The sequence below is a fragment of the Pleurodeles waltl genome, chromosome 6 (genome assembly GCF_031143425.1).
Source record: "Pleurodeles waltl isolate 20211129_DDA chromosome 6, aPleWal1.hap1.20221129, whole genome shotgun sequence".
Lineage (NCBI taxonomy): Eukaryota > Metazoa > Chordata > Amphibia > Caudata > Salamandridae > Pleurodeles > Pleurodeles waltl.
In genome coordinates, this window is record NC_090445.1 from 855,530,653 (window position 1) to 855,558,440 (window position 27,788).

At 45.2% G+C, this 27,788-nt stretch overlaps 1 protein-coding gene across 1 annotated transcript in view; it reads left to right on the forward strand.

Annotated features, from left to right (window-relative positions):
* Nucleotides 1-8,795, forward strand: part of PPRC1 (PPARG related coactivator 1) — a 191,849-nt gene extending 183,054 nt beyond the window's left edge. The window contains exon 14 of the mRNA XM_069239597.1: nt 8,364-8,795. Coding sequence (XP_069095698.1) covers nt 8,364-8,461 — 98 coding nt within the window. The 3' untranslated portion in view covers nt 8,462-8,795. The remainder of the gene's footprint in view (nt 1-8,363) is intronic.
* Nucleotides 8,796-27,788: the final 18,993 nt, after the last annotated feature.

The following is a 27,788-nucleotide window of genomic DNA, read 5'->3' on the forward strand; positions in this document are numbered from 1 at the left end:
ACACCCTCTCTGGCCAACAGCAAGCTGATTGTAGGAGAGTCCTACAACAGTTTCCTGAACTCTTCTCCTTAACCCCTGGTCAGACACACCTGTGTACCCATGATGTGGACACAGGAGACAGCATGCCTGTCAAGAACAAAATCTTTAGACAATCTGACCATGTTAAGGAAAGCATCAAGGTGGAAGTCCACAAGATGCTGGAATTGGGAGTAATTGAGCGCTCTGACAGCCCCTGGGCTAGCCCAGTGGTCTTAGTCCCCAAACCTCACACCAAAGATGGAAAGAAAGAGATGAGGTTTTGTGTGGACTACAGAGGGCTCAATTCTGTCACCAAGACAGATGCCCACCCAATTCCAAGAGCTGATGAGCTCATAGACAAATTAGGTGCTGCCAAATTCTTAAGTACCTTTGACTTGACAGCAGGGTACTGGCAAATAAAAATGGCACCTGGAGCAAAAGAAAAGACAGCATTCTCCACACCTGATGGGCATTATCAGTTTACTGTTATGCCCTTTGGTTTAAAGAATGCCCCTGCCACCTTCCAAAGGTTGGTGAATCAAGTCCTTGCTGGCTTGGAGTCCTTTAGCACAGCTTATCTTGATGATATTGCTGTCTTTAGCTCCACCTGGCAGGATCACCTGGTCCACCTGAGGAAGGTTTTGAAGGCTCTGCAATCTGCAGGCCTCTCTATCAAGGCATCCAAATGCCAGATAGGGCAGGGAACTGTGGTTTACTTGGGAAACCTTGTAGGTGGAGGCCAAGTTCAGCCACTCCAACCCAAGATCCAGACTATTCTGGACTGGGTAGCTCCAAAAACCCAGACTCAAGTCAGGGCATTCCTTGGCTTGACTGGGTATTACAGGAGGTTTGTGAAGGGATATGGATCCATTGTGACAGCCCTCACTGAACTCACCTCCAAGAAAATGCCCAAGAAAGTAAACTGGACTGTGGAATGCCAACAGGCCTTTGACACCCTGAAACAGGCAATGTGCTCAGCACCAGTTCTCAAAGCTCCAGATTATTCTAGGCAGTTCATTGTGCAGACTGATGCCTCTGAACATGGGATAGGGGCAGTTTTGTCCCAAACAAATGATGATGGCCTTGACCATCCTGTTGCTTTCATTAGCAGGAGGTTACTCCCCAGGGAGCAGCGTTGGAGTGCCATTGAGAGGGAGGCCTTTGCTGTGGTTTGGTCCCTGAAGAAGCTGAGACCATACCTCTTTGGGACTCACTTCCTAGTTCAAACTGACCACAGACCTCTCAAATGGCTGATGCAAATGAAAGGTGAAAATCCTAAACTGTTGAGGTGGTCCATCTCCCTACAGGGAATGGACTTTATAGTGGAACACAGACCTGGGACTGCCCATGCCAATGGCCTTTCCAGGTTCTTCCACTTAGAAAATGAAGACTCTCTTGGGAAAGGTTAGTCTCATCCTCTTTCGTTTGGGGGGGGGGTTGTGTAAGGAAATGCCTCCTTGGCATGGTTGCCCCCTGACTTTTTGCCTTTGCTGATGCTATGTTTACAATTGAAAGTGTGCTGAGGCCTGCTAACCAGGCCCCAGCACCAGTGTTCTTTCCCTAACCTGTACTTTTGTATCCACAATTGGCAGACCCTGGCATCCAGATAAGTCCCTTGTAACTGGTACTTCTAGTACCAAGGGCCCTGATGCCAAGGAAGGTCTCTAAGGGCTGCAGCATGTCTTATGCCACCCTGGAGACCTCTCACTCAGCACAGACACACTGCTTGCCAGCTTGTGTGTGCTAGTGAGGACAAAACGAGTAAGTCGACATGGCACTCCCCTCAGGGTGCCATGCCAGCCTCTCACTGCCTATGCAGTATAGGTAAGCCACCCCTCTAGCAGGCCTTACAGCCCTAAGGCAGGGTGCACTATACCATAGGTGAGGGTACCAGTGCATGAGCATGGTACCCCTACAGTGTCTAAACAAAACCTTAGACATTGTAAGTGCAGGGTAGCCATAAGAGTATATGGTCTGGGAGTTTGTCAAACACGAACTCCACAGCACCATAATGGCTACACTGAAAACTGGGAAGTTTGGTATCAAACTTCTCAGCACAATAAATGCACACTGATGCCAGTGTACATTTTATTGTAAAATACACCACAGAGGGCACCTTAGAGGTGCCCCCTGAAACTTAACCGACTATCTGTGTAGGCTGACTAGTTTTAGCAGCCTGCCACAAACCGAGACATGTTGCTGGCCCCATGGGGAGAGTGCCTTTGTCACTCTGAGGCCAGTAACAAAGCCTGCACTGGGTGGAGATGCTAACACCTCTCCCAGGCAGGAATTGTCACACCTGGCGGTGAGCCTCAAAGGCTCACCTCCTTTGTGCCAACCCAGCAGGACACTCCAGCTAGTGGAGTTGCCCGCCCCCTCCGGCCAGGCCCCACTTTTGGCGGCAAGGCCGGAGAAAATAATGAGAAAAACAAGGAGGAGTCACTGGCCAGTCAGGACAGCCCCTAAGGTGAAGTGACTCTAACTTTTAGACATCCTCCATCTTGCAGATGGAGGATTCCCCCAATAGGGTTAGGATTGTGACCCCCTCCCCTTGGGAGGAGGCACAAAGAGGGTGTACCCACCCTCAGGGCTAGTAGCCATTGGCTACTAACCCCCCAGACCTAAACACGCCCTTAAATTTAGTATTTAAGGGCTACCCTGAACCCTAGAAAATTAGATTCCTGCAACTACAAGAAGGACTGCCTAGCTGAAAACCCCTGCAGAGGAAGACCAGAAGACGACAACTGCCTTGGCTCCAGAAACTCACCGGCCTGTCTCCTGCCTTCCAAAGATCCTGCTCCAGCGACGCCTTCCAAAGGGACCAGCGACCTCGACATCCTCTGAGGACTGCCCCTGCTTCGAAAAGACAAGAAACTCCCGAGGACAGCGGACCTGCTCCAAGAAAAGCTGCAACTTTGTTTCCAGCAGCTTTAAAGAACCCTGCAAGCTCCCCGCAAGAAGCGTGAGACTTGCAACATTGCACCCGGCGACCCCGACTCGGCTGGTGGCGATCCAACACCTCAGGAGGGACCCCAGGACTACTCTAATACTGTGAGTACAAAAACCTGTCCCCCCTGAGCCCCCACAGCGCCGCCTGCAGAGGGAATCCCGAGGCTTCCCCTGACCGCGACTCTTTGAATCCTAAGTCCCGACACCTGGGAGAGACCCTGCACCCGCAGCCCCCAGGACCTGAAGGACCGGACTTTCACTGGAGGAGTGACCCCCAGGAGTCCCTCTCCCTTGACCAAGTGGAGGTTTCCCCGAGGAACCCCCCCCTTGCCTGCCTGCAGCGCTGAAGAGATCCCGAGATCTCCCATTGAGTTCCATTACAAACCCGACGCTTGTTTCTACACTGCACCCGGCCGCCCCCGCGCTGCTGAGGGTGAAATTTCTGTGTGGGCTTGTGTCCCCCCCGGTGCCCTACAAAACCCCCCTGGTCTGCCCTCCGAAGACGCGGGTACTTACCTGCAAGCAGACCGGAACCGGGGCACCCCCTTCTCTCCATTCTAGCCTATGTGTTTTGGGCACCACTTTGAACTCTGCACCTGACCGGCCCTGAGCTGCTGGTGTGGTGACTTTGGGGTTGCTCTGAACCCCCAACGGTGGGCTACCTTGGACCAAGAACTGAACCCTGTAAGTGTCTTACTTACCTGGTAAAACTAACAAAAACTTACCTCCCCTAGGAACTGTGAAAATTGCACTAAGTGTCCACTTTTAAAACAGCTATATGTCAATAACTTGAAAAGTATACATGCAATTTTTATGATTTAAAGTTCCTAAAGTACTTACCTGCAATACCTTTCGGATGAGATATTACATGTAGAATTTGAACCTGTGGTTCTTAAAATAAACTAAGAAAAGATATTTTTCTATACAAAAACCTATTGGCTGGATTTGTCTCTGAGTGTGTGTACCTCATTTATTGTCTATGTGTATGTACAACAAATGCTTAACACTACTCCTTGGATAAGCCTACTGCTCGACCACACTACCACAAAATAGAGCATTAGTATTATCTCTTTTTGCCACTATCTTACCTCTAAGGGGAACCCTTGGACTCTGTGCATGCTATTCCTTACTTTGAAATAGCACATACAGAGCCAACTTCCTACAGGTCATCAGATTGTTCAAGATGGAAAGCTTGTTTCCAAAAACTCAATCAGATGTACCCTAGATTCAGAGGAAATGGCTGCGGGGGTATTAATACCAGCATACTGCTGACCAGACGCGCTTGGCTACGCATATCTGGCTTTAAGCCAGAAGCAAAACAAACATTCCTAAATGCCCCTTTTGATCAGCACTATCTGTTTGGTGTCCCCATGGACCAAACAACAGAAAATATGAAAAAGGACACCAAGGTTGCAAAATCCATCGGGGTGTTACAAACCCTTACTCCTCATGGTTCCCTTCAACATCCCACATATAAGCTGGGCAACAAGACCGCACCCTCAGATGCCTCTTCCTCCTCCTCTTCCTCCTCCTCCTCCTCCTCCTACAGGCAGCAGCATCACACCTCCCTTTCAAGTGGATACTATAGAGGCACATATAGAGGACATACTTCGAGTGTCATGGAAAGGGTGCGTCCCTTCGCAATGCTCCCTCTACCTCAAAACAGTGACACTTTCCACTCGATCATTTAACACCTGTTAGGGGAAGTTTTCTACACTTTTTACAACCGGGAAAACATCACAAAAGATCAGTGGGTGTTCCCAAAAAAGATGGATCACTTCGAACTATATTAGACCTCAGACCATTAAATCGTTACATACTTTGAGAGCATTTTCATATGGTAACTCGACAAGATGTGACTCCTCTAATAAAACAAGGTGACTGTGGCTGCACTAGACTTAAAGGACAGTCGCTTTCACATACTAATACATCCAGCACATCGCAAATACCTCTTGTTTGTGGTAGCAGGAACACATTACCAGTTCAAAGTGCTCCCATTCGAAAACACTACAGAATGACTACAGCTCCCCATGTGTTTATCAAATATCTAGCAGTAGTTGCAGCACATCTAAGCAGACCGAATATTCATGTCTTCCCATATCTGGGCGATAGGCTTTTTAAAGCCAGTATGTATCAGTTGTGTCTGCAGCATACTCAATCCAATCTGCAACTTCTTCATCAACTGGGGTTTACAATTAACATACAAAAGTCTCACCTTCAACCTTCACAGATTCAGCCTTACTTAGGGACTGTTCTCAACACACAGCTGGGATTAGCCTACCCCTAATGCAGCCAAGATCCACAACATCACAACGTTGATTCAATAATTTCATCTCAACCATTCTAAAAAGGTTGGAAAAATTCAAACACTTTTAGGCATGATGGCATCTTGTATTGCAATACTGCTTCAGGCCAGACTACATATGCGACCGCTGCAAGAATGTCTAAGTAGTCACAGCCCCAGGTTCAGCTAGAAGATAAGTTATCACGCCTAGCTCAGATGAGTTGTTGTTGGGCATAATTTCACAACAGCTTTACCAACCTGCTCAGCAGGATACATGAACAAGTCAACAAGTGTGAACTCCACCCACGAGTTCTCCTCCCATACTTCCACACGTGGGGGTTTCCACAGATAGACCTGTTCGCACCTGCAGACCACGCAAAATTCCCAGACTTCGCCTCCAGGCTCTCACCATCCAACGGCATGGCTCTCTGGATGAACTGGTTGGGGATATTTTCCTACGGTTTTCCACCCCTTCCTCTTCTGTTTGTATTTAGGAAGCTCTGGCAAGAGTCGCTCACCCTCAGTCTGATAGCTTCCACTTTGGCTCGACAACCATGGTTCACCACACTACTTGAGCTTTCTGTTGTGCCGCATGAGAAGCTTCCGCTCAACCTATATCTTCGCACTCAGAACCACGTAGAAGTCAAGCACCCAAATCCAACTTGCAATTTGCCTACTGAGGTCCGTTTGCGTACTTCAGTCCTACATTAGAATGTATGTCCATTCTCAAGGAAGCCCATAAACCCACAACCAGACCTTGCTACACCAGGGGATCCTGTGTGTTGGCATTTTGGAATGGCAGTTGATTTTATATATGCAGCAGGTATTCAAGAGCAATTGGGCTTTGACATTTTTTTCCTTGTTGCTCGTATTATAATTTTTTGTTTATATAAACGCTGATTTGGCAGCTACTACAGGCCACGAGTCCAATCCCTTTCATCACAATTCCTGTGATTAAAGATTTTTGACGTCTTAAGGTCTCTCCCTGCCTTTTACAAAACCTAGTGCCTCTCCTTTTCTCGAAGCTCATAGGTTTCCCTTTGAACTCTGCCCAAATCTATTGTAGACCACCTTTCAGGAAAAGTTGCTTTTTCTGATGGCTGTAATGCAAGTAAGCAGTGTGGGAGAGTTCAAGGCAGTAAGTTCCAGTGAGCCATACATTTATTATATTTTTTTCTTCATTTTCCGGCTGCCATTCCAAATCCTTCATCCTTTTCGTTGCTTCAGATCCTCTGTCAAAAGGACTCTTGGTGTTAGCCAGATAAGAAGCTAATAATAAAAAACCTATACTACCTTGTCAACTATCATCCCATCCCTAGATGGAAGGTGACATCCATGCAGTGCATAGCTTGCTGGATGCTACTTAATATTGTAACTCACAACTGAAATGGAAACTTTAAATCTTAGGAAATCGTGTGACCTACTTGACAAAGGGGGAAAAAAACACTTCAGCCATGCTCCAGAACGTCCTGGATTATACAAACTACCCAGCAGCTACCAAAAGGGAATCCAGAGTTATGAGTCACTAGTACTTTACCTGGAATTCCAGAACAGATGCACAAGTATGCCCGTTTTCTAGGTAAAACTATATTCTTTGTGTCATTAAACAGGCCTGGCTTTTCTTCTGCCATTTGGTCAAAGCAACGAGTATCGCATCCATGCAGAGCACGATCTGTCCAGCTCCAGCAATGCCTATCAGCTTTGTTAGTATTCTGAGCAATTGATTCAGCCCATCCTGCAGAAGGGATCAAAAGTCTGGTCTTGGAAGACTCCTCCATTCCCTCTTGCCTGGGGTCCTACTCCTCGTCCACTAGTTTGTCAACACAGTGGCCTGTCAGTCAAACATTTGTGCCTGAAGGATGCACTGTATTAATCTAGGACAGAACCATTTCAGACCTCTGCATTCCATGTATTGTCCAGAATTTCTTAACCTCTGAGTACAACCCTCACTGGTTCTCATTCTGTGATCTCCTCGCTGAATGCAAGGTTTAGATCCTTCCTTAAAAGCACTTTGAATCGTCAGATATGAGTTTTAAATCTGTTCAGCAGCAAGTGAAAGAGCCAAGCTCATTAGGTAAGCACTGTGTGAGGTGTAGACACGGCAAACTATTAGCTGAGTTAGCATCATTTTATACTTCTAAAGCAGTACTGTTTTTTCCAAAACAAATTCTACCAAGGTGAAAATGAGGAATTAATTTCTTTCTGAAGCCTTTATTCAGTCCTCTTAAAGATGTGCTTCACAGCATGGATGCAGATGGTCAGCACTTTCAGCATGACGATTCATATTGTGTTGTATCTTCTGGTGGGAGAGCTATGCCTTGTGAACATAGAATATTTTTACAAAGCAGAAATTTTATCCACATACCACCAATGAATAGTCATTTCTTTATTGAGAACCAAAATAAATTGGAATGGAAGCACTAACAACCAATGGCGTTTTGTCACTGGTGTTAATAAAGTGTGAAGCCATCGTTAAGTATGCGTGTTTCCTTTGTCTTGTTTTTACTGTTCTTTTGATTTTTCGGTTTAAGTGGCAAACCTACTTTGACTATAAAATTATCCTATACACATGACTTATTTGTAGCTTTTCTAATTTAACTGATCTACTAGTGATAACATACGGTGGCCTTTTTGTGTTCAGAACTGTTTATTGCAGATTGTAAGCCTAAATAGCTGAGTGCTACTGGACGTTTAGCCTTCCTCAATTTAATTTTGAGAGGAGCAGATGGCAAGTAGTGCACAAATACCTGCTTCTTTTCATTTAAGTAACCAGGGTTCATGAAAATATAGAGCCTATGACTGACTTTTCTGCATGTTTTTAATCACGCATAAACTATTTACCTTGTTCATAAGGTTTTCAATTTAGTTAAAGTGATAGTTGACCTCTTCATAAAATTTAAGCTAAATGTACATTCCTTATTGTTGGTTTTGCATTGTTGGCTCCTACATCTCATCTATTGGTTTGACAGGCGTGACCCATCAGGATTAGCTATGGCTATTATATGTTCACTCCCAAGGTGTACTTTTGTGGTTATGCTTGGTGCTAAACTTACGGTATTGAATGCTTGGTGTATTAAATCTTGTTGATAATTTGCAATGTTTTACTTTTCAGACTCAAACAGGGGTGATTATGATCCTATGAAAAATAAATTTGAGTCTCTTGACTTCGATACCTTACTAAAACAGGCACAGAAGAGCATTCGGAGGTAACGTTCAACAAAGACAAGCCTTCGAAATAAGAAATGTAATAAATATATATTAAAGATTTATTTTACCTCAAAGGAGTTATTGGTGAAAACCTTCCACTATGTAGAAAAAGGCAAAGCTGCTCGACGATGCAAAGTGTGCAGTTTTATAATTAAAAACAAAAATCACAAAAATGTCTAACAACAAACTTTTTTTTATTGTCTGTTGTTTTGTATTCTATTTAACAAGTGTTAATTTGCAGTCAGAATTAAATTTGAATACAATCGTGTTTACAGCCAAATACTGTACATTAAAGGAATCACTATGCAGATTAAAATAATAAAATACTGCAAATATGGTTGATTTTTTTTTTCCTTTTCTACTGTTTTTCTTTGTTCTTTGAAGCACAACAGTTTATCTCCTTATGGTTTTACGCTAAAGATGCAACCTCAACTGCAGAGGTTGAGGGAACGGATGTTCGTCAGCAATTCTGCTAGTTTTAGATTATTAGTTATTAGAGACCCCGACCTTCTCCTCAACTGCGATTGTATTCTTTGTTAGGAGCCTTTGAAGAATTCGCTTGAATTCCTTATTTCGGTTTTTCAGCTCTTACTAAGATAGCCCTATGTTTTTTCCAGTGTACAAAGGGGATCATTGCTTGAATTAATGAAGCAAAGCATACATTTATTAATTTTGCTTTATTTTACCATTTCATAGTCATTAGCTTGTAAATAGATGCAATTGCACACATGCCTACCATCTTAGGAGTGGTTGGTAACGGAATCCCTTATTGTGGTTAGCATGTGTCAGTTTAGACCACTAGACTTGATTATTTGGAGTCAGTTAAAATGGAAACCGAACTCTTCTAGAGGCACAGTTAAGCAACTTGCGTGTATTGTAATGTAATAGTATGTTCGGTGGCATGTGTAGCTGCAGATACACATGCTGTGCATAGTCCGCCGTCTGGTGTTGGGTCGGAGTGTTACAAGTTGTTTTTCTTCGAAGAAGTCTTTTCGAGTCACGAGACCGAGGGACTCCTCCTCCTTTGTTTCCATTGCGCATGGGCGTCGACTCCATCTTAGGTTGTTTTTTTTTCCCGCCATCGGGTTCGGATGTGTTCCTTTTCGCTCCGGGTTTCGGGACGGAAAGATAGTCAGAACTTCGGAAAACTACGTCGGTATTGTTTCGTTCGGTATCGGGTTAGATAGAATCAACACCGAATCGTGAAGAGCTCCGGTAGCCCTTCGGGGTAACTTCGACCCCCCCGTCGGGGCCTGGTCGGCCCGACCGCGTGTAACATCGACACCGATGGAACGGACCCCATTCCGATTCTGTCCTAAATGACACAGTAAATATCCATATACAGACCAACATTTGGTCTGTAACTTGTGCCTGTCGCCCGAGCACAAGGAAGAAACGTGTGAGGCCTGTCGTGCGTTTCGGTCCCGAAAGACGCTCCGTGACCGAAGAGCCAGAAGGTTGCAAATGGCGTCCACGCCGACAGGACAACGAGGGTTCGAGGAACAAGGAGAAGAAGAGGAAGCCTTCTCCATCCATGAATCGGACTCGGAGGAGTTCGACGTCGAAGAAACTGTGAGTAAGACGTCGAAACAAGCACCACACGGGAAAACAGACAAGGCCCAGGGGACGCCACTGCCAACAGGCCATGGCTCAACCCATAAAATAGGTGACCGTCCATCGGCACCGAAAAAGGGCGAACTGGTGCCGAGATCGTCCGACTCGGGTCGAGACACAGGCACGCAGCAATCTCGGGACCGAGAAAGTGCTGCCGAAAAGGGTTGACGCCGAGACAGCGGAACCGAAGCTGCTCGACGCAGAGACAGCGGCACCGAGGATGATCGACGCCGAGAAAGCTCGACTACAAAAAAGAGAAAATTCTCCTCTGAGCCGAAAACAAGCAGACACAGTTTCGGTGCCAAAACGCCCAGCAACCGAACCGACTGCCGGCTCGTATTCAGAGGAACAATCACTGTCCTCTCAAATGCGCAAACACAGATTTGAAGAAGAGTTACAAACCACTGACGTAGACCACACCCAGAAGCGGATCTTCATACAGAGTGGGACAGGGAAGATCAGCACTCTTCCCCCAATCAGGAGAAAAAGGAGACTCGAGTTCCAAACACAAGAACAAACACCACAAGAAAAAGTGGTGAAGAAAGTAACTCCACCACCCTCTCCTCCACCTGTAACTCATACATCACCGGCACAAACTCCGTCACATTCACCAGCTCATACCGCCAAGATGACCAGGACGCTTGGGACCTATATGACGCCCCAGTATCAGACAATAGTCCTGAGTCGTACCCTACCAAGCCCTCACCACCTGAGGACAGCACAGCGTATTCACAGGTGGTAGCTAGGGCAGCAGAGTTCCATAACGTGTCGTTACACTCAGAACCTGTTGAGGATGACTTCCTTTTCAACACCCTCTCCTCCACCCATAGCACCTATCAAAGCCTGCCTATGCTCCCGGGAATGCTAAGGCACGCAAAACAGATCTTTAAAGAACCTGTCAAAAGCAGAGCGATAACTCCACGGGTGGAGAAAAAAATATAAAGCACCGCCCACGGACCCTGCTTTTATCACATCACAACTGCCACCAGATTCAGTTGTAGTAGGGGCAGCTCGCAAGAGAGCCAACTCGCACACATCAGGTGACGCCCCACCTCCGGACAAAAAGAGCCGCAAGTTTGATGCAGCTGGAAAAAGGGTTGCTGTACAAGCTGCAAACCAGTGGCGCATCGCAAACTCGCAGGCACTCCTAGGGCGATATGACAGAGCCCATTGGGACGAGATGCAGCATCTCATCGAGCATCTACCCAAAGAATTACAGAAACGGGCAAAACAAGTAGTTGAGGAGGGACAAAATATCTCTAATAACCAAATACGCTCCTCTATGGATGCAGCGGATACAGCTGCAAGAACAATAAATACCGCGGTAACCATAAGAAGGCACGCATGGTTGCGCACATCCGGGTTTAAACCCGAGATACAACAGGCAGTGCTCAATATGCCGTTCAACGAACAACAATTGTTTGGAGCCGATGTGGACACGGCAATTGAGAAATTGAAAAAGGACACTGACAAAGCCAAGGCCATGGGCGCACTCTATTCCCCGCAGGGCAGAGGCACTTTTGGCACATTTCGCAGAACACCCTTCAGAGGGGGGTTTCGGGGTCAGGCCACACAAGCCAGCACCTCACAATCAACACCGTCTACCTACCAGGGACAGTACCAAAGGGGAGGCTTTCGGGGCCAGTACAGAGGGGGACAATTCCCTAGAAACCGGGGAAAATTTCAAGGTCTCAAAACCCCTACAACCAAACAGTGACTCACAAGTCACTCACCCCTTCACACAACACCAGTGGGGGGAAGACTAAGCCAATTTTACAAAGCTTGGGAGGAGATAACAGACACTTGGGTCTTAGCAATTATCCAACATGGTTATTGCATAGAATTTCTCCAAATCCCTCCAAAAACACAAAACATGTCAAAACAGCATTTAGACCTTCTGGAATTAGAAGTTCAGGCATTACTGCAAAAGGACGCAATAGAATTTGTACCACGTACACAAAGGAGTTTACTCACTGTACTTTCTAATACCAAAAAAAGACAAAACACTGAGACCAATCTTAGATCTCAGAACACTAAACATCTACATCAAATCGGAACACTTTCACATGGTCACGCTACAAGACGTATTACCACTGCTAAAACAACAAGACTATATGACAACCTTAGATCTAAAGGACGCGTATTTCCACATACCGATACATCCCTCGCACAGGAAATACCTAAGGTTCGTATTCAAGGGAATACATTACCAATTCAAAGTGTTGCCGTTCGGTATAACGACCGCACCAAGAGTATTTACAAAATGCCTAGCAGTAGTAGCTGCACATATCAGAAGGCAGCAAATACACGTGTTCCCCTACCTAGACGATTGGCTAATCAAGACCAACTCCCTAACAAAGTGTTCACACCACACAGAGTATGTCATACAAACCCTCTACAAACTCGGTTTCTCCATCAACTATGCAAAATCACACATTCTGCCGTGCAAAACACAGCAATACTTAGGAGCGACAATCAACACAACAAAGGGGATAGCCACTCCAAGTCCACAAAGGGTTCAACATTTTTACAAGGTTATACAAGCCATGTATCCGACACAAAAAATACATGCAAAGATGGTATTAAAACTCCTAGGCATGATGTCTTCATGCATAGCCATTGTCCCAAACGCAAGACTGCACATGAGGCCCTTACAACAGTGCCTAGCATCGCAATGGTCACAGGCACAGGGTCCCCTTCTAGATCTGGTGTTGATAAACCGCCAAACATACATCTCGCTTCTATGGTGGAACAGTATAAATTTAAACAAAGGGCGGCCTTTCCAAGACCCAGTGCCACAATACGTGATGATAACAGATGCTTCCATGACAGGGTGGGGAGCACACCTCAATCAACACAGCATCCAAGGACAATGGGACGTACATCAAATGAAGTTGCATATAAATCACCTCGAATTGTTAGCAGTATTCCTAGCGTTGAAAGCATTTCAACCCATCATAACCCACAAATACATTCTTGTCAAAACAGACATGACAACAATGTATTATCTAAACAAACAGGGGGGAACACACTCGACACAGCTGTGCCTCCTGGCACAAAAGATATGGCAATGGGCAATTCACAACCACATTCGCCTAATAGCACAGTTTATTCCAGGGATCCAGAATCAACTAGCAGACAACCTCTCTCGAGATCACCAACAAGTCCACGAATGGGAGATTCACCCCAAAATTCTAAACACCTACTTCCACATTTGGGGAACACCTCAAATAGACCTATTTGCAACAAAGGAGAACGCAAAATGCCAAAACTTCGCATCCAGGTACCCACACAGGCAGTCTCAAGGCAATGCTCTATGGATGAATTGGTCAGGGATATTTGCATACGCTTTTCCCCCTCTCCCTCTCCTTCCATATCTAGTAAACAAATTGAGTCAAAACAAACTCACTCATACTAATAGCACCAACATGGGCAAGACAACCCTGGTACACAACACTACTAGACATGTCAGTAGTACCCCATGTCAAGCTACCCAACAGGCCAGATCTGCTAACACAACACAAACAACAGATCAGGCATCCAAACCCAGCATCGCTGAATCTAGCAATCTGGCTCCTGAAATCCTAGAATTCGGACATTTAAACCTCACCCAAGAATGTATGGAGGTCATAAAACAGGCTAGAAGGCCATCCACTAGACACTGCTATGCAAGTAAATGGAAAAGATTTGTTTGCTACTGCCATAGTAATCAAGTTCAACCATTACATGCATCTCCAAAGGATGTAGTAGGATACTTACTACATTTGCAGAAATCAAATCTGGCCTTCTTTTCCATAAAGATACACCTCGCAGCAATTTCTGTATACCTGCAGATTACCCATTCAACTTCACTATTTAGGATACCTGTCATTAAAACGTTTATGGAAGGCCTAAAAAGAATTATACCACCAAGAACACCACCTGTTCCTTCATGGAACCTCAACATCGTCTTAACAAGACTCATGGGTCCACCTTTCGAACCCATGCATTCTTGCGAAATGCAATTCTTAACGTGGAAGGTTGCATTTCTCGTTGCCATTACATCTCTAAGAAGAGTAAGCGAAATTCAAGCGTTTACTATACAGGAACCTTTTATTCAAATACACAAAAATAAGGTAGTTCTAAGAACTAATCCTAAATTTTTACCAAAAGTTATTTCACCATTCCACTTAAATCAAACAGTAGAACTACCAGTGTTCTTTCCACAGCCAGACTCACTAGCTGAAAGGGCACTACATACATTAGACATCAGAAGAGCACTAATGTACTACATTGACAGAACAAAACTAATTAGGAAAACAAAACAACTGTTTATTGCATTTCAAAAACCTCATATAGGAAACCCAATATCAAAACAGGGTATAGCCAGATGGATAGTTAAGTGTATCCAAACCTGCTACCTTAAAGCAAAGAGAGAGCTGCCCATTACACCAAAGGCACACTCAACCAGAAAGGAAGGCGCTACCATGGCCTTCCTAGGAAATATTCCAATGAACGAAATATGTAAGGCAGCCACATGGTCTACGCCTCACACATTTACTAAGCACTACTGTGTAGATGTGCTATCCGCACAAGCCACAGTAGGTCAAGCCGTACTAAGAACTTTATTTCAAACTACTTCCACTCCTACAGGCTGAGCCACCGCTTTTGGGGAGATAACTGCTTACTAGTCTATGCACAGCATGTGTATCTGCAGCTACACATGCCACCGAACTGAAAATGTCACTTACCCAGTGTACATCTGTTCGTGGCATTAGTCGCTGCAGATTCACATGCGCCCACCCGCCTCCCCGGGAGCCTGTAGCCGTTTGGAAGTAATCTTCAACATTTGTACATTTGTAAATATATTACTTAAACTTTATTTTGTACATACTTATTCATTCCATTGCATGGGCACTATTACTAACATACACAACTCCTACCTCACCCTCTGCGGGGAAAACAATCTAAGATGGAGTCGACGCCCATGCGCAATGGAAACAAAGGAGGAGGAGTCCCTCGGTCTCGTGACTCAAAGACTTCTTCGAAGAAAAACAACTTGTAACACTCCGACCCAACACCAGACGGCGGACTATGCACAGCATGTGAATCTGCAGCGACTAATGCCACAAACAGATGTACACTGGGTAAGTGACATTTTCATTATATAGCGCTTACTACCCCTGACGAGGCGTCGAAGCGCTTTTCGGCGAGTAGCACGCTACTCCAGAACCCAACAAGAATTAGTGATGGATTAGTATCGGGAAATAGGAATACAGTTTTAGTAGTATTGTGAGTTAATTTGAGCCGTGGATATGAGTTTGTTAGATTGACAGGAGTAATGGAGGGGTGGAGGAGGAAAGAAATCCAGAAGTGTTAATTGGGAGTATAATCCCTCATTTACTCATCCCAGGGGTTTGGGATGAGTGAAGGGGGATGGAGGAGGGAAGATTCTGTGGAAGGGTTAGGGAGATCATAGTAGCAGGGTGAGATAAATGAGGGCAAATTTAGTAGGGTTGTTTGGGAGGTCATGGTAGTAGTACGTGCCAGTCATCACTGAAGCACAACTAGTACCCTTATGAACTAGGTAATGGAACAGAGGATGATTAGTCCTGGGGTGGTGGCGGGTAACCGATCAACATTGGGTTCACTCTGAACATTTTAAGAAGTGACAAGATGCTGAAAAATAAAGTTGAACTTTTATTCCACTCAGTTACAACAACCCCTGGCAGGTCAGCCATCATATTGTTCTCTTCGCCTCACCTCCATCATCATTGCAGAATCTTCCCCAACATTCTTAAGTCATCCTTAACCAACCTCCATCACCTTACCAGCATTCCTTAACTCTCGTAGAGGTGTACTTTCACATGCTCTGCATACTCCTGCCATCTAGTGTTGGGTCCGGAGTTGTGGAAGTTGTTTTTCTCCTTCCAAGAAGTAGTTCGAGTCACAAGGTAGAGTGACTCATCTCTGCGATATTGCGCATGTGCATCAACTCCACTGTTAGATTGTTTTCCCACAGGCAAGTGAGAAAGAAGTGAAAGGTATGTATAAGAAAAGGGGTTCTTAGCACTGCCTGGCCTACACTGGCTTGTTGGTGTGCTTAGACATCCATACAATAGTGAAGGTGTGTGGTGTAGACCATGAAGCTGCCTTACAAATGTCAGATAAGGGAATGTTAAAGAAAGGTCATAGTGGCTCAGTTTTTACAATTAGGTTGTGCTGTGGGCGAAACAGGTAAAGGTCTTTCGGCCTTATTGTAGCAAGTCCGTATACACCTGTGACTTAATCTGGATGTGCTGGATTTGCATTTAAAGTATGAAGAGCTCTTTCTGCAACAGAATTTGTTTGCGGGGAAAAAGACTGGGAGCTCAATGGACCGATTGAGGTGAAAATGGGAAACTACCTTGGGTAGGAGTTTAGGATTAGTTTTCATATATAATCATGTATGGCCACTGTAGGAAGTTGGCTCTGTATGTGCTATTTCAAAGTAAGGAATAGCATGCACAGAGTCCAAGGGTTCCCCTTAGAGGTAAAATAGTGGTAAAAATAGATAATACTAATGCTCTATTTTGTGGTAGTGTGGTCGAGCAGTAGGCTTATCCAAGGAGTAGTGTTAAGCATTTGTTGTACATACACATAGACAATAAATGAGGTACACACACTCAGAGACAAATCCAGCCAATAGGTTTTTATATAGAAAAATATCTTTTCTTAGTTTATTTTAAGAACCACAGGTTCAAATTCTACATGTAATATCTCATTCGAAAGGTATTGCAGGTAAGTACTTTAGGAACTTCAAATCATCAAAATTGCATGTATACTTTTCAAGTTATTCACAAATAGCTGTTTTAAAAGTGGACACTTAGTGCAATTTTCACAGTTCCTAGGGGAGGTAAGTTTTGGTTAGTTTTACCAGGTAAGTAAGACACTTACAGGGTTCAGTTCTTGGTCCAAGGTAGCCCACCGTTGGGGGTTCAGAGCAACCCCAAAGTCACCACACCAGCAGCTCAGGGCCGGTCAGGTGCAGAGTTCAAAGTGGTGCCCAAAACACATAGGCTAGAATGGAGAGAAGGGGGTGCCCCGGTTCCGGTCTGCTTGCAGGTAAGTACCCGCGTCTTCGGAGGGCAGACCAGGGGGGTTTTGTAGGGCACCGGGGGGGGACACAAGCCCACACAGAAATTTCACCCTCAGCAGCGCGGGGGCGGCCGGGTGCAGTGTAGAAACAAGCGTCGGGTTTGTAATGGAAGTCAATGGGAGATCTAGGGATCTCTTCAGCGCTGCAGGCAGGCAAGGGGGGGGTTCCTCGGGGAAACCTCCACTTGATCAAGGGAGAGGGACTCCTGGGGGTCACTCCTCCAGTGAAAGTCCGGTCCTTCAGGTCCTGGGGGCTGCGGGTGCAGGGTCTCTCCCATGTGTCGGGACTTAGGATTCAAAGAGTCGCGGTCAGGGGAAGCCTCGGGATTCCCTCTGCAGGCGGCGCTGTGAGGGCTCAGGGGGGACAGGTTTTTGTACTCACAGTCTTAGAGTAGTCCTGGGGTCCCTCCTGAGGTGTTGGATCGCCACCAGCCGAGTCGGGGTCGCCGGGTGCAGTGTTGCAAGTCTCACGCTTCTTGCGGGGAGCTTGCAGGGTTCTTTAAAGCTGCTGGAAACAAAGTTGCAGCTTTTCTTGGAGCAGGTCCGCTGTCCTCGGGAGTTTCTTGTCTTTTCGAAGCAGGGGCAGTCCTCAGAGGATGTCGAGGTCGCTGGTCCCTTTGGAAGGCGTCGCTGGAGCAGGATCTTTGGAAGGCAGGAGACAGGCCGGTGAGTTTCTGGAGCCAAGGCAGTTGTCGTCTTCTGGTCTTCCTCTGCAGGGGTTTTCAGCTAAGCAGTCCTTCTTCTTGTAGTTGCAGGAATCTAATTTTCTAGGGTTCAGGGTAGCCCTTAAATACTAAATTTAAGGGCGTGTTTAGGTCTGGGGGGTTAGTAGCCAATGGCTACTAGCCCTGAGGGTGGGTACACCCTCTTTGTGCCTCCTCCCAAGGGGAGGGGGTCACAATCCTAACCCTATTGGGGGAATCCTCCATCTGCAAGATGGAGGATTTCTAAAAGTTAGAGTCACTTCAGCTCAGGACACCTTAGGGGCTGTCCTGACTGGCCAGTGACTCCTCCTTGTTGCTTTCTTTGTTCCCTCCAGCCTTGCCGCCAAAAGTGGGGGCCGTGGCCGGAGGGGGCGGGCAACTCCACTAAGCTGGAGTGCCCTGCTGGGCTGTGACAAAGGGGTGAGCCTTTGAGGCTCACCGCCAGGTGTTACAGCTCCTGCCTGGGGGAGGTGTTAGCATCTCCACCCAGTGCAGGCTTTGTTACTGGCCTCAGAGTGACAAAGGCACTCTCCCCATGGGGCCAGCAACATGTCTCTGGTGTGGCAGGCTGCTGGAACTAGTCAGCCTACACAGACAGTCGGTTAAGTTTCAGGGGGCACCTCTAAGGTGCCCTCTGTGGTGTATTTTACAATAAAATGTACACTGGCATCAGTGTGCATTTATTGTGCTGAGAAGTTTGATACCAAACTTCCCAGTTTTCAGTGTAGCCATTATGGTGCTGTGGAGTTCGTGTTTGACAGACTCCCAGACCATATACTCTTATGGCTACCCTGCACTTACAATGTCTAAGGTTTTGTTTAGACACTGTAGGGGTACCATGCTCATGCACTGGTACCCTCACCTATGGTATAGTGCACCCTGCCTTAGGGCTGTGAGGCCTGCTAGAGGGGTGTCTTACCTATACTGCATAGGCAGTGAGAGGCTGGCATGGCACCCTGAGGGGAGTGCCATGTCGACTTACTCGTTTTGTCCTCACTAGCACACACAAGCTGGCAAGCAGTGTGTCTGTGCTGAGTGAGAGGTCTCCAGGGTGGCATAAGACATGCTGCAGCCCTTAGAGACCTTCCTTGGCATCAGGGCCCTGGGTACTAGAAGTACCAGTTACAAGGGACTTATCTGGATGCCAGGGTCTGCCAATTGTGGATACAAAAGTACAGGTTAGGGAAAGAACACTGGTGCTGGGGCCTGGTTAGCAGGCCTCAGCACACTTTCAATTGTAAACATAGCATCAGCAAAGGCAAAAAGTCAGGGGGCAACCATGCCAAGGAGGCATTTCCTTACAGCCACCCTGAAGTTAGAGGTGCAGTTTACTTGAAGGTACGGTGGAGCATCTAAGGTATATCACAAATGTCAGCCTAGAATTGACGGACTCATCACAAAAGAAGTTGGTCTTCCAACCCCACTAAGCTTGATGGATGCATGGATGGACTCCCCAAGAGTCCATCCATGCATCCAATGTTTGAAATAAACATGCATTTGGCCCACTGGATAGCAGGTGGAAGAGGGAAGTTGTCAGTAGCAGAAATCTGTATTACGAATTGAAGAATGCAGGGGCCAACATAAGAAACCAATAGCACACCGATCGTCTGATAACCTGGCCACCTTTCCAGGCCGCAAATAATGTACAGCCCAGAGTGACTGAAAGGCAGCCCATGACCCCATCTCCCTTTTTCCTGTGCACAGCCTCTTTTTACTACTTTTATCTTCATAATGACGATGGTTTAGGATTTCCAGTAAGACTTGAATACCTTCAATGGAATTAGCCATTATTAGAAAACTACACCGGTTAGGTTTAAAACTTTGCACTATGATGCTTATTCCTGATCTCCTCCAGACAGAGAATTATTTCTGGAAGTGTATACTAACCTGTGAAAACTTAAATTATATACAAGAATGTTTAGTGAGCATATGGACAAGTTATGGTACAAGGGTTATTGAATCCTGGATAAAGAATAAAAACATTTTTAAATAAACTGACAGTTATCTGAAAGAATTCTGACTCCAACATAGTGCTTTTTTTATTGACTTAAAAATGCAAAATGTTTGCTATTTAGTGTTGGAGATATTTGTTTCTCAAACATCTGTTATTCATTAGATGAGAAATCCTCAGTGCTAACGAGAGATGGGCCACACAACTTGAGTTTACCGATCAATATCACCTGGGCAGGGTGGAGAGGACCGTGAGGTGTTTGTTAGGTTTGCCACATGACCAGTGTTTTACCGGCTTGGCTAAAAATAGAAAATTATTTCTAGTATTTTCGCACCCCTTCCCTCTTAAAATATAAACTGAAAAACAAATACTAGGTGAATATCAAAAGAATGTCAAGCTTGGCTAAACAGTCCTAATGCTTCTTAAAGCAAACTGAGGCTCAATTGCTGTTAAACAAGCATTGGCCAAGCCAATAATAGATCCTTTGACTGCCATTGCAGACCTATTGGCATTTCCGATGCTGTTTACCAGAGAGATGCTTTTTGCTGATGCAGTACATCATCCACAATAAAGATAATGCAAGCAATGTGACCATTTTGTATTCTAATTTGTCATCCAATCAAAACAAATGGTAAGCAGTGGGCTGTCCCAAAGCCCACTGTAAATATTCATATTGTCCACAGTAGGTTTTGAACAACCTACTGGTTGGCACGACCAAAAATAAAAGTATAGAGGATTATTCAGTTTTTACAGTATCACCACGTGGCCTTTCCGGAGTAAACATAAATTACTTTCTCTGATAAAGGGTGTTCCATTGCAACTTCTCTTTCTACAAAACATAATTTAGCGAACATTGGTTGAATGTGTCACAAAAATAAAGCTTAAAACAAACCAATTCATATGTAAATTACAAAGAAAAAATGGACACTTTAGAGACAGACAAAATTGTAACAGATAAATATTCTGCATAAACAAATATAATACATGGACAGGAAACACTGCTATTGCTGAGCTAGAAAGGTTGGTCACATAAAACTATCCAACGACCGTGATGGTCTGTGTGATCCTAACCTGTTGGTGTCTCCTTGATGAAGACCCTGTGCCATTAAACAACTGTAAAAGGCACCATTACCTGTAGCTGTTCCTTCAGACATCGCTTCCTTCTGTTTTTTCCCATCATTCGCTCCCTTCCTATGCTTAACAGTCACAAGTCTGAATCATCCATAAATGACCATCCACTTTACCCTTCATCCTCCTACATTCCTCAGCACACTTCACCTTTTTGAAACAAAGCTACCAGTCTCAATCTGCTTGACAGTGGCCAATTTTACCCAGTTGCAACCTACAGTTGTTACTTTGTATGGCCCATTAAACTTGGATAACCCTTGGCTCAATTCATCAGGTTTCACCTACTGAAATTGTACATCCTCCAACTGTAACTGGCTTTTGCACCATGAATCCTTTTCCTTTTTGGGGCGGGGTGGGGTACCCTTTGTAGTTTGGCTCATCCCCTGTGTGATGTCAGACGGTGCCCCGGAAGTTACTGTGTGGTAGCCATTTTCAGATTTTTTTTTTTTCTTTCTTCAGCCTGGAAGCATAAGGATAAGCTCTGACGTTTTTACCAACTACGCTGAAGAATCCAAATAAAACAGGAGTTCTCGGTTAAAATCGAAAGACAGGAGAGCGTATGAGAAAAGGAACCCTTTCTCATACGCTCACAATTGCCAGATTTTTCCACATGGCCAGAGAATGAAACACGGTAGGGGTCATGGATAACACCCCTTCAAGTTTTGCCCGAACTGCCACCACAGATTTGCAGTGTGACCTGCACGGTCTGCAACCTTTGCCTGCCGAGAGACGACAGGGACGAGGGCTTTGATACCTGCGCCGCACTAATGCCGAAGACTTAAAGCTTGCCGAGAAAAGCATCATGCTGCAAGGTTTAGCCAAAACCACAATTGTCCCTGAAGGACCTGGGCCTCTCCAGCGAAGACTAGGAAGAGGTGCAGATTCAACCATGGGGGATCAGACCTAGAAATCCTCCAAGGGGAAGTTGAGAAGAAACTCGCTGATAAAAAGAATCGGCTGAGGGCAGTGAGGAAGAAACAAGAAGGTAAGAAGACTTCCGAAATCCTCTGAGACCTATTTCCCCGAAAATAATTTACACAAGGCAGCCCTGACACCCCCAGAAAACGGTGATCGAGGGCCAGCTTTGAAATAGAGGCCCACGGATCCCAGCACAGGGAGACTGATTAAGGCAGAACGTCAAAACAGACTAAACCCACGTGAAGCGAGAACGCTCGTAAGAAGACCCCAAGAGGGGAAGACAAGACAAGGCGAAGGCTGGAAGCCGAAATGGTGACCCTTCTGCGCAAGTAGTTCTGAATCCCAAGCAAGCCCTCCACCACTGCAGATGTCTAAGAGGAAAAGACTGCCTCAGAAGCCCCTGAACACCAGAACCACATGGGGAAGAGGCTGAGGAAAACTGCTATAACCTCGAAGGGGAGGAAGCAATAGGATTTTTCGAGGAAGACTGGAATGGCCTTGAAACAAAGCTCAGAAGAGAAGGTCAACAACTTCCCTTCGAGGCCTTCGTCTGCAGACCACTTTCTACAATGGCCTCATCAAACGAGCTGCTGAAACTTGAGGAGTATCCTCTGAAGAGGAGAAAGGAGACTCATGCTTCCTCCTATAAAGCAAGTAAGGGAAACTTGCATCTTCCTATACTACCTAGCATACTGCACCAGTGCAAGGAAGCTCTCAGAGAACCAGCCTCCAGGAAAGGCATATTACCAAGAACGGAGAACTACCAACCTTCTTCAAAGGATCCAAAATACATTCAAGGAGGATACCCATACCTCCACAGGACCACCTCCTGAGAAGGAAAGCAAAAGACTGGACATGGTAGGGAGAAAGATGTAAAGAGAAGTGGTAACACAATGGCGTATAGCCAGTTTTAATGCCTTCAACAGATATGGTCAACAATGGAATGAGACAGAGGATCTAATGGAGAAAAAAAAAACAGAAGAGGACGGGAGAAGAGCCAAAGTGATTAGTCAGGAGGGGAAAAATATTGCCAACACCTGGGCACAACCCTCAGAAGACATGCCTGGCGCAGGACCTTGAGCTTTTAACCTGAAGTCCAGGCCTCGGTTATTAATAAACCTTTCACAGGAAAGGCATTATTCAGACAGGAAGTAGTCCTTGCAACAAATCAAGTAGGACAATGACTGCAAAAGCAATGGATGCTCTACAATATAGGGGTACTTTCAGGAGAGTAAATGCACCCAGAAGACCCTCCGCAAGAGGACTTTTCATAATAGGACAACCGCATCAAGGCACCACACAACAGACTGGCCAGCAATCTGTATACCAGCAATGGCAACACCCTGCCAGGCAGCCTTCATGTAGTAGAGGGAGGGCCAGAGGCCAAATCCCCCCAGAAGTGGCAGGAGGGGGTGGAGGAACATCAATAATTCAAATGCAGTCTCAGACCCATACACAACACCAGTGGGGGGCAGAATAGTGTATTGCTGACAAGAATGGACAAAGATAACTGACAAGTGGGTTTTAAACGTGCTTGACCACAGTTCCTGTATAGAACTAACAAGCCCTCCAAATCAAAGACTACCAGAGGGGAAGAAGTATTTAGAAAGTGACTGGTACAATTAAGAAAGGAGGTTAAAAAAACACACAAACTCCTACACAATCATGCAATAGAAAAAATACCAGAAAGGGAGTTAAACAAGGGAAACTACTCCCTTTACTTTCTGGTGCCAAAACAGGATCTCGCACTAAGACCAGTCTTGGACCTCTGCTTCATCATGAAATTAATTGGCATGCAACAATTCAAAATGACAACACTACAAAAGGTAATCTCACTTCTACAAAGGGGACACTGCATGGCAACCATAGACTTAAAAGATGCCTATCTGCACGTATCCATGAATCGAGCACGCACAGTACCTCAGGTTCCTGCTCAAGAAGGTTCACTATCAATTCAAGGTCTTACCTTTCAGAATAAAGTCAGCAAAGGATTTTTATAAAATGGCTAGCAGCAGTCAGCATTCCTAAAACGGAAGGGGATTTGCATATACCCCTACCTGGAAGATTGGCTTATAAAATCAAATACAAAGGACAAATGTCAAAGGGATACTCGGTGATCATAACCCTAAAAAATAAATTTGTGTTCAGCATAAACCACAAGAAATCATTCCCAGAGCCTCACTTGAAGAATTTCCTTGGAGCAAGACAGGATGCAAGGAAAACACATGCATACCCTACTCAGAGTAGAGGCAACCACAAAGCAAACTAGCCTTTACCAGAGGGAGCAATCTCTGACATTGAGGACAGTCATGAAACTAATGGGCATGATGGCATCATGCATCTCCACCCCCCCCCCCCCTCCCCCCCATATAGCTCATGCGAGACTCCACAAACAGCTAGGAATGGCTAGTCAACAGCTGGTCACAAGCCACCAGGAGTTGCGAGGAACTGGCGGTTATAACAGAGAATACAGAGGTAGATACAAAGGAGGCCAACCAAAGACATAACCAAGAGGAGACCTTTCAAAACTACTCAATCAGTGATCGTCTCACAAGGGATGGGGAGCGCACACAGCCAACTTGAGAATTTGAAACCAGTGGAACAAGACAGATGCAATAAAACGCATTAACTTCCTAAAGATGAAGACAGTGCTACTAGCCCTGAAAGCCTTTCAAACACAAGTAGCAGGGAAAAACATACTAATCCAAACAGGCAATACAACAATGTTCTACATGAATAAACAAGGGGGCGCAAGGTATTTTACCCTAAGCAAACTAGCTCAAGAGCTATGGGAATGCGCAATACCACAAGGGATCAACTTGAAAACAGTCCACCTAGTTGGGTAGGACAACAGAGGCAGACCAACTGAGCAGACACGAATGGGAGATAAAGCAAGAAAGTCTTGAAAAAATCTTCATGATTTGGGGCACACAACAATCGACCTGTTCGCCTCAACAGAAAATGTCAACTCTCTGCCTCCAGGTTTTACCACTAACAGTCAGAAGGGAATGCCCAGTCACTACATTAGTCAGGGAGGTTTGCCTATGCCTTTTCTCCAATTCTGTCAATACCAAAAGTACTGGAGAAGGCCAGGCAACGAGGGATGAATCACATCAGAATATCCCCACAGTGGGCCAGACAAACCTGGTATTCCAATCTACTTGAGCTGCCAGAAGGACAAATTATCAAGATCAAGGTGGGGCAAGACCTGCTCACAATGCAAAAGAGGCGAACGTTCTACCCGGAACCAGCAACCCTCAATCTAACAGCTTGACACCTTAATACATAGAAGTCGGACACATGTAAAAGTACACTTGGCATTAGTTGTGACCTGCACCTGTAATAAAAAGGTTCCTGGAGGGATCAAAAAGAATTGCCCCCCCTTCCCCCCAAAAAAAAGCACCAGTCCCAATGTAGAGCTTGAACACTGTATAAACAGTTTATGACAAAACCATTGGAGCCTTTGCACAAATCAGAGTTCCAATTTACCCCATTTAAAAACTGCCTTTCTGATAGCAATCACGTTGCTACGAAGAGTAAGCAAGATTCAAGCGCTAACAATACAGGAACCATACATGGAAATACACAAGGACAAGGTAGTACACAAGACAAATCCTCAGTTCCTATCTAAGGTGGTGAGCAAATTCCATGTCAACCAAAGAATCTAGTTGCCAGTATTCTTAAAGAACCCATAGACAACTGGAAGGAACATTACATACTCTTGATGTAAGAGTGCTGATATAATACATAGAGGAAACCAAATAGTTTTGCAAGGGAAACCAACTGTTTCATATGCCAAATCCAGCAAGGGGTCACCCCTCACATGGGGAACTATTGCACAATGGGTCGTGGACACAGTACAAATATGCCACACCACAACTGCCAAATGTCTACCTCCTCGCCCTAAAGCGCACTCAACAAAGAAGGGCACAACACTAGCATTCATGGCAATTGTGCCCATAGACTCTGTGTAGCAGAAACATGGACCCCCCGCTCCCTGCTCCTCCCCCCCCCCCAACACACATCCACACAAAGCATTATTGTGATTATTGTGTGGACATACAAATACATAAGGAAGCTCGAGTGGGACAGAAGGTACACAGCACCTGTTTGCAAGCTCATCATTTCACCTCAACCAAGCCAAGGAAGGGGAAACCGCTATATAATCTAATCCACAGTATGTGAATCCAGAAAAAGATTCATGCTGCAAAACAAAATGGTTGCTTACCAGTAGGAGTAGTTTTGCAGCTTGAAGAGATTTCTGGATACACAAGAGACCCACTGATCTCCCTAATAATGAGAACAAGACAAACAGATGGGGAAAAGGCCACATATAAGGAAACTGTTAAAAAAAAATATATATATCTGAATATGGCTACCACACACAGGAACTCCAAGGGTGCTGTCAAACATCAGATGGACCAAGCACCAAATGGTGGTGGTTGCCCAAAAGGAACAAGCATTTCCAATGCAATGGGTCTTGCATTTGCTCGAGATAGAGGTATTTGCGTTGTATATTCCTAACCAGACTTTTCTTGGCACACAAATTGAATGGAAAAAAAAAACAAGCACAATCGCGCTATGTAAAACGCAGCGGGATCGCGCTGAAATTGAAAACAAAAAAGAGCGTGCTATGTAAAACTCAGTGCAATCACACTGCATAGGAAAAAGCAATTCAAAATAGTGCAGAAACCAGGCTGAAAACATTGAGCCTCATAAGTTTTCAGTAGTTGGCGGGTGCGCTCGAGGAGGGTTAAACACTGGAAAAAGCATGATGTTTGCATGCCTTTCACTAATGAAAGCAAGCGGATTTTAAAAGGCAAGCCCTTGAACGAATGAAAGTGACTGGCGTAACATTGGCATGGTTACAAGCCCAAAGAGAGATTACAACAGGGACGGAACGCTTGTGCGCTAGACCCTAAAAAAGGGAAATCGTGACAAATCTGGACCTAACCACTAGATGGCGGAATCGTGCACAGCATGTGAATCCAGAAAACTCCTCAGGCTGCAAAACTACTCTTACTGGCAAGTAACCATGTTGTTCTGTCATCTTTCCAACTTATGTTCGCTTATCCATGTTGGAACCAACTTTGACCAAGGGCTCCACCTTGTCTCAAAAGGTGACTTCTAGTCAGCCGATTACTGTGGTGTGATCTGCCTGCATCTTACTGCTTCCTTTATTTTCAATCTTGACCTTGAAGCCAGTTCCATGGTTTCTTTGACAAACCTTTTTATCATTTACACATGGCCATTACCTTGTGGATTTATAAAGACGTGCAAAAATGTTTTATCCCACATCCATCCAAAAAACTGTTTCATCTGTTCAAACGTCAGCTGTGTGCCATTTTCAGTTATCCATCCGGATGGAATACCTTCTCTTAAAATAAATAAATAAAATTATCTCCATGCACTAACCGCAAACTGAATGCTGTTATTCTTCTGAACACTACTTAAACCTATTTAAAGCTGACATCCAGCAGTGCTGGAGCATACCTCCCTTGATGAGTTAGAAGCAAAAATGGACAATTGCACTCCAGCCCGCTTATTCCTGCAGTATTTATGTCCTAAATGCTGGTCGTCACGCAAAACATCCAATCCTACCTTTAATCGTTTCTGAGCTGCCTTACACAGTACACAAGTCATGCCTGTTCTCTTAAATTGCTCATCTAACACAGACCACCAAAAAAAAAAAAATGGTCTTCAAGCTTTTCATTGTCCTGGTTTGCACCAATTGTCCTTCATGGGGCAAGGCTATGAGTTTTTTTTTTTTTAAACACCCAATTTTGATGCCTCCTATATAAGTATAAAAATGCGTGATTGCCCACTATGCAGCCAATGCCTCTTGTTCGATTACTAATTCCTCTTTAGACTTGACAGAGAAGCTAAAGCTGCAGGCTTT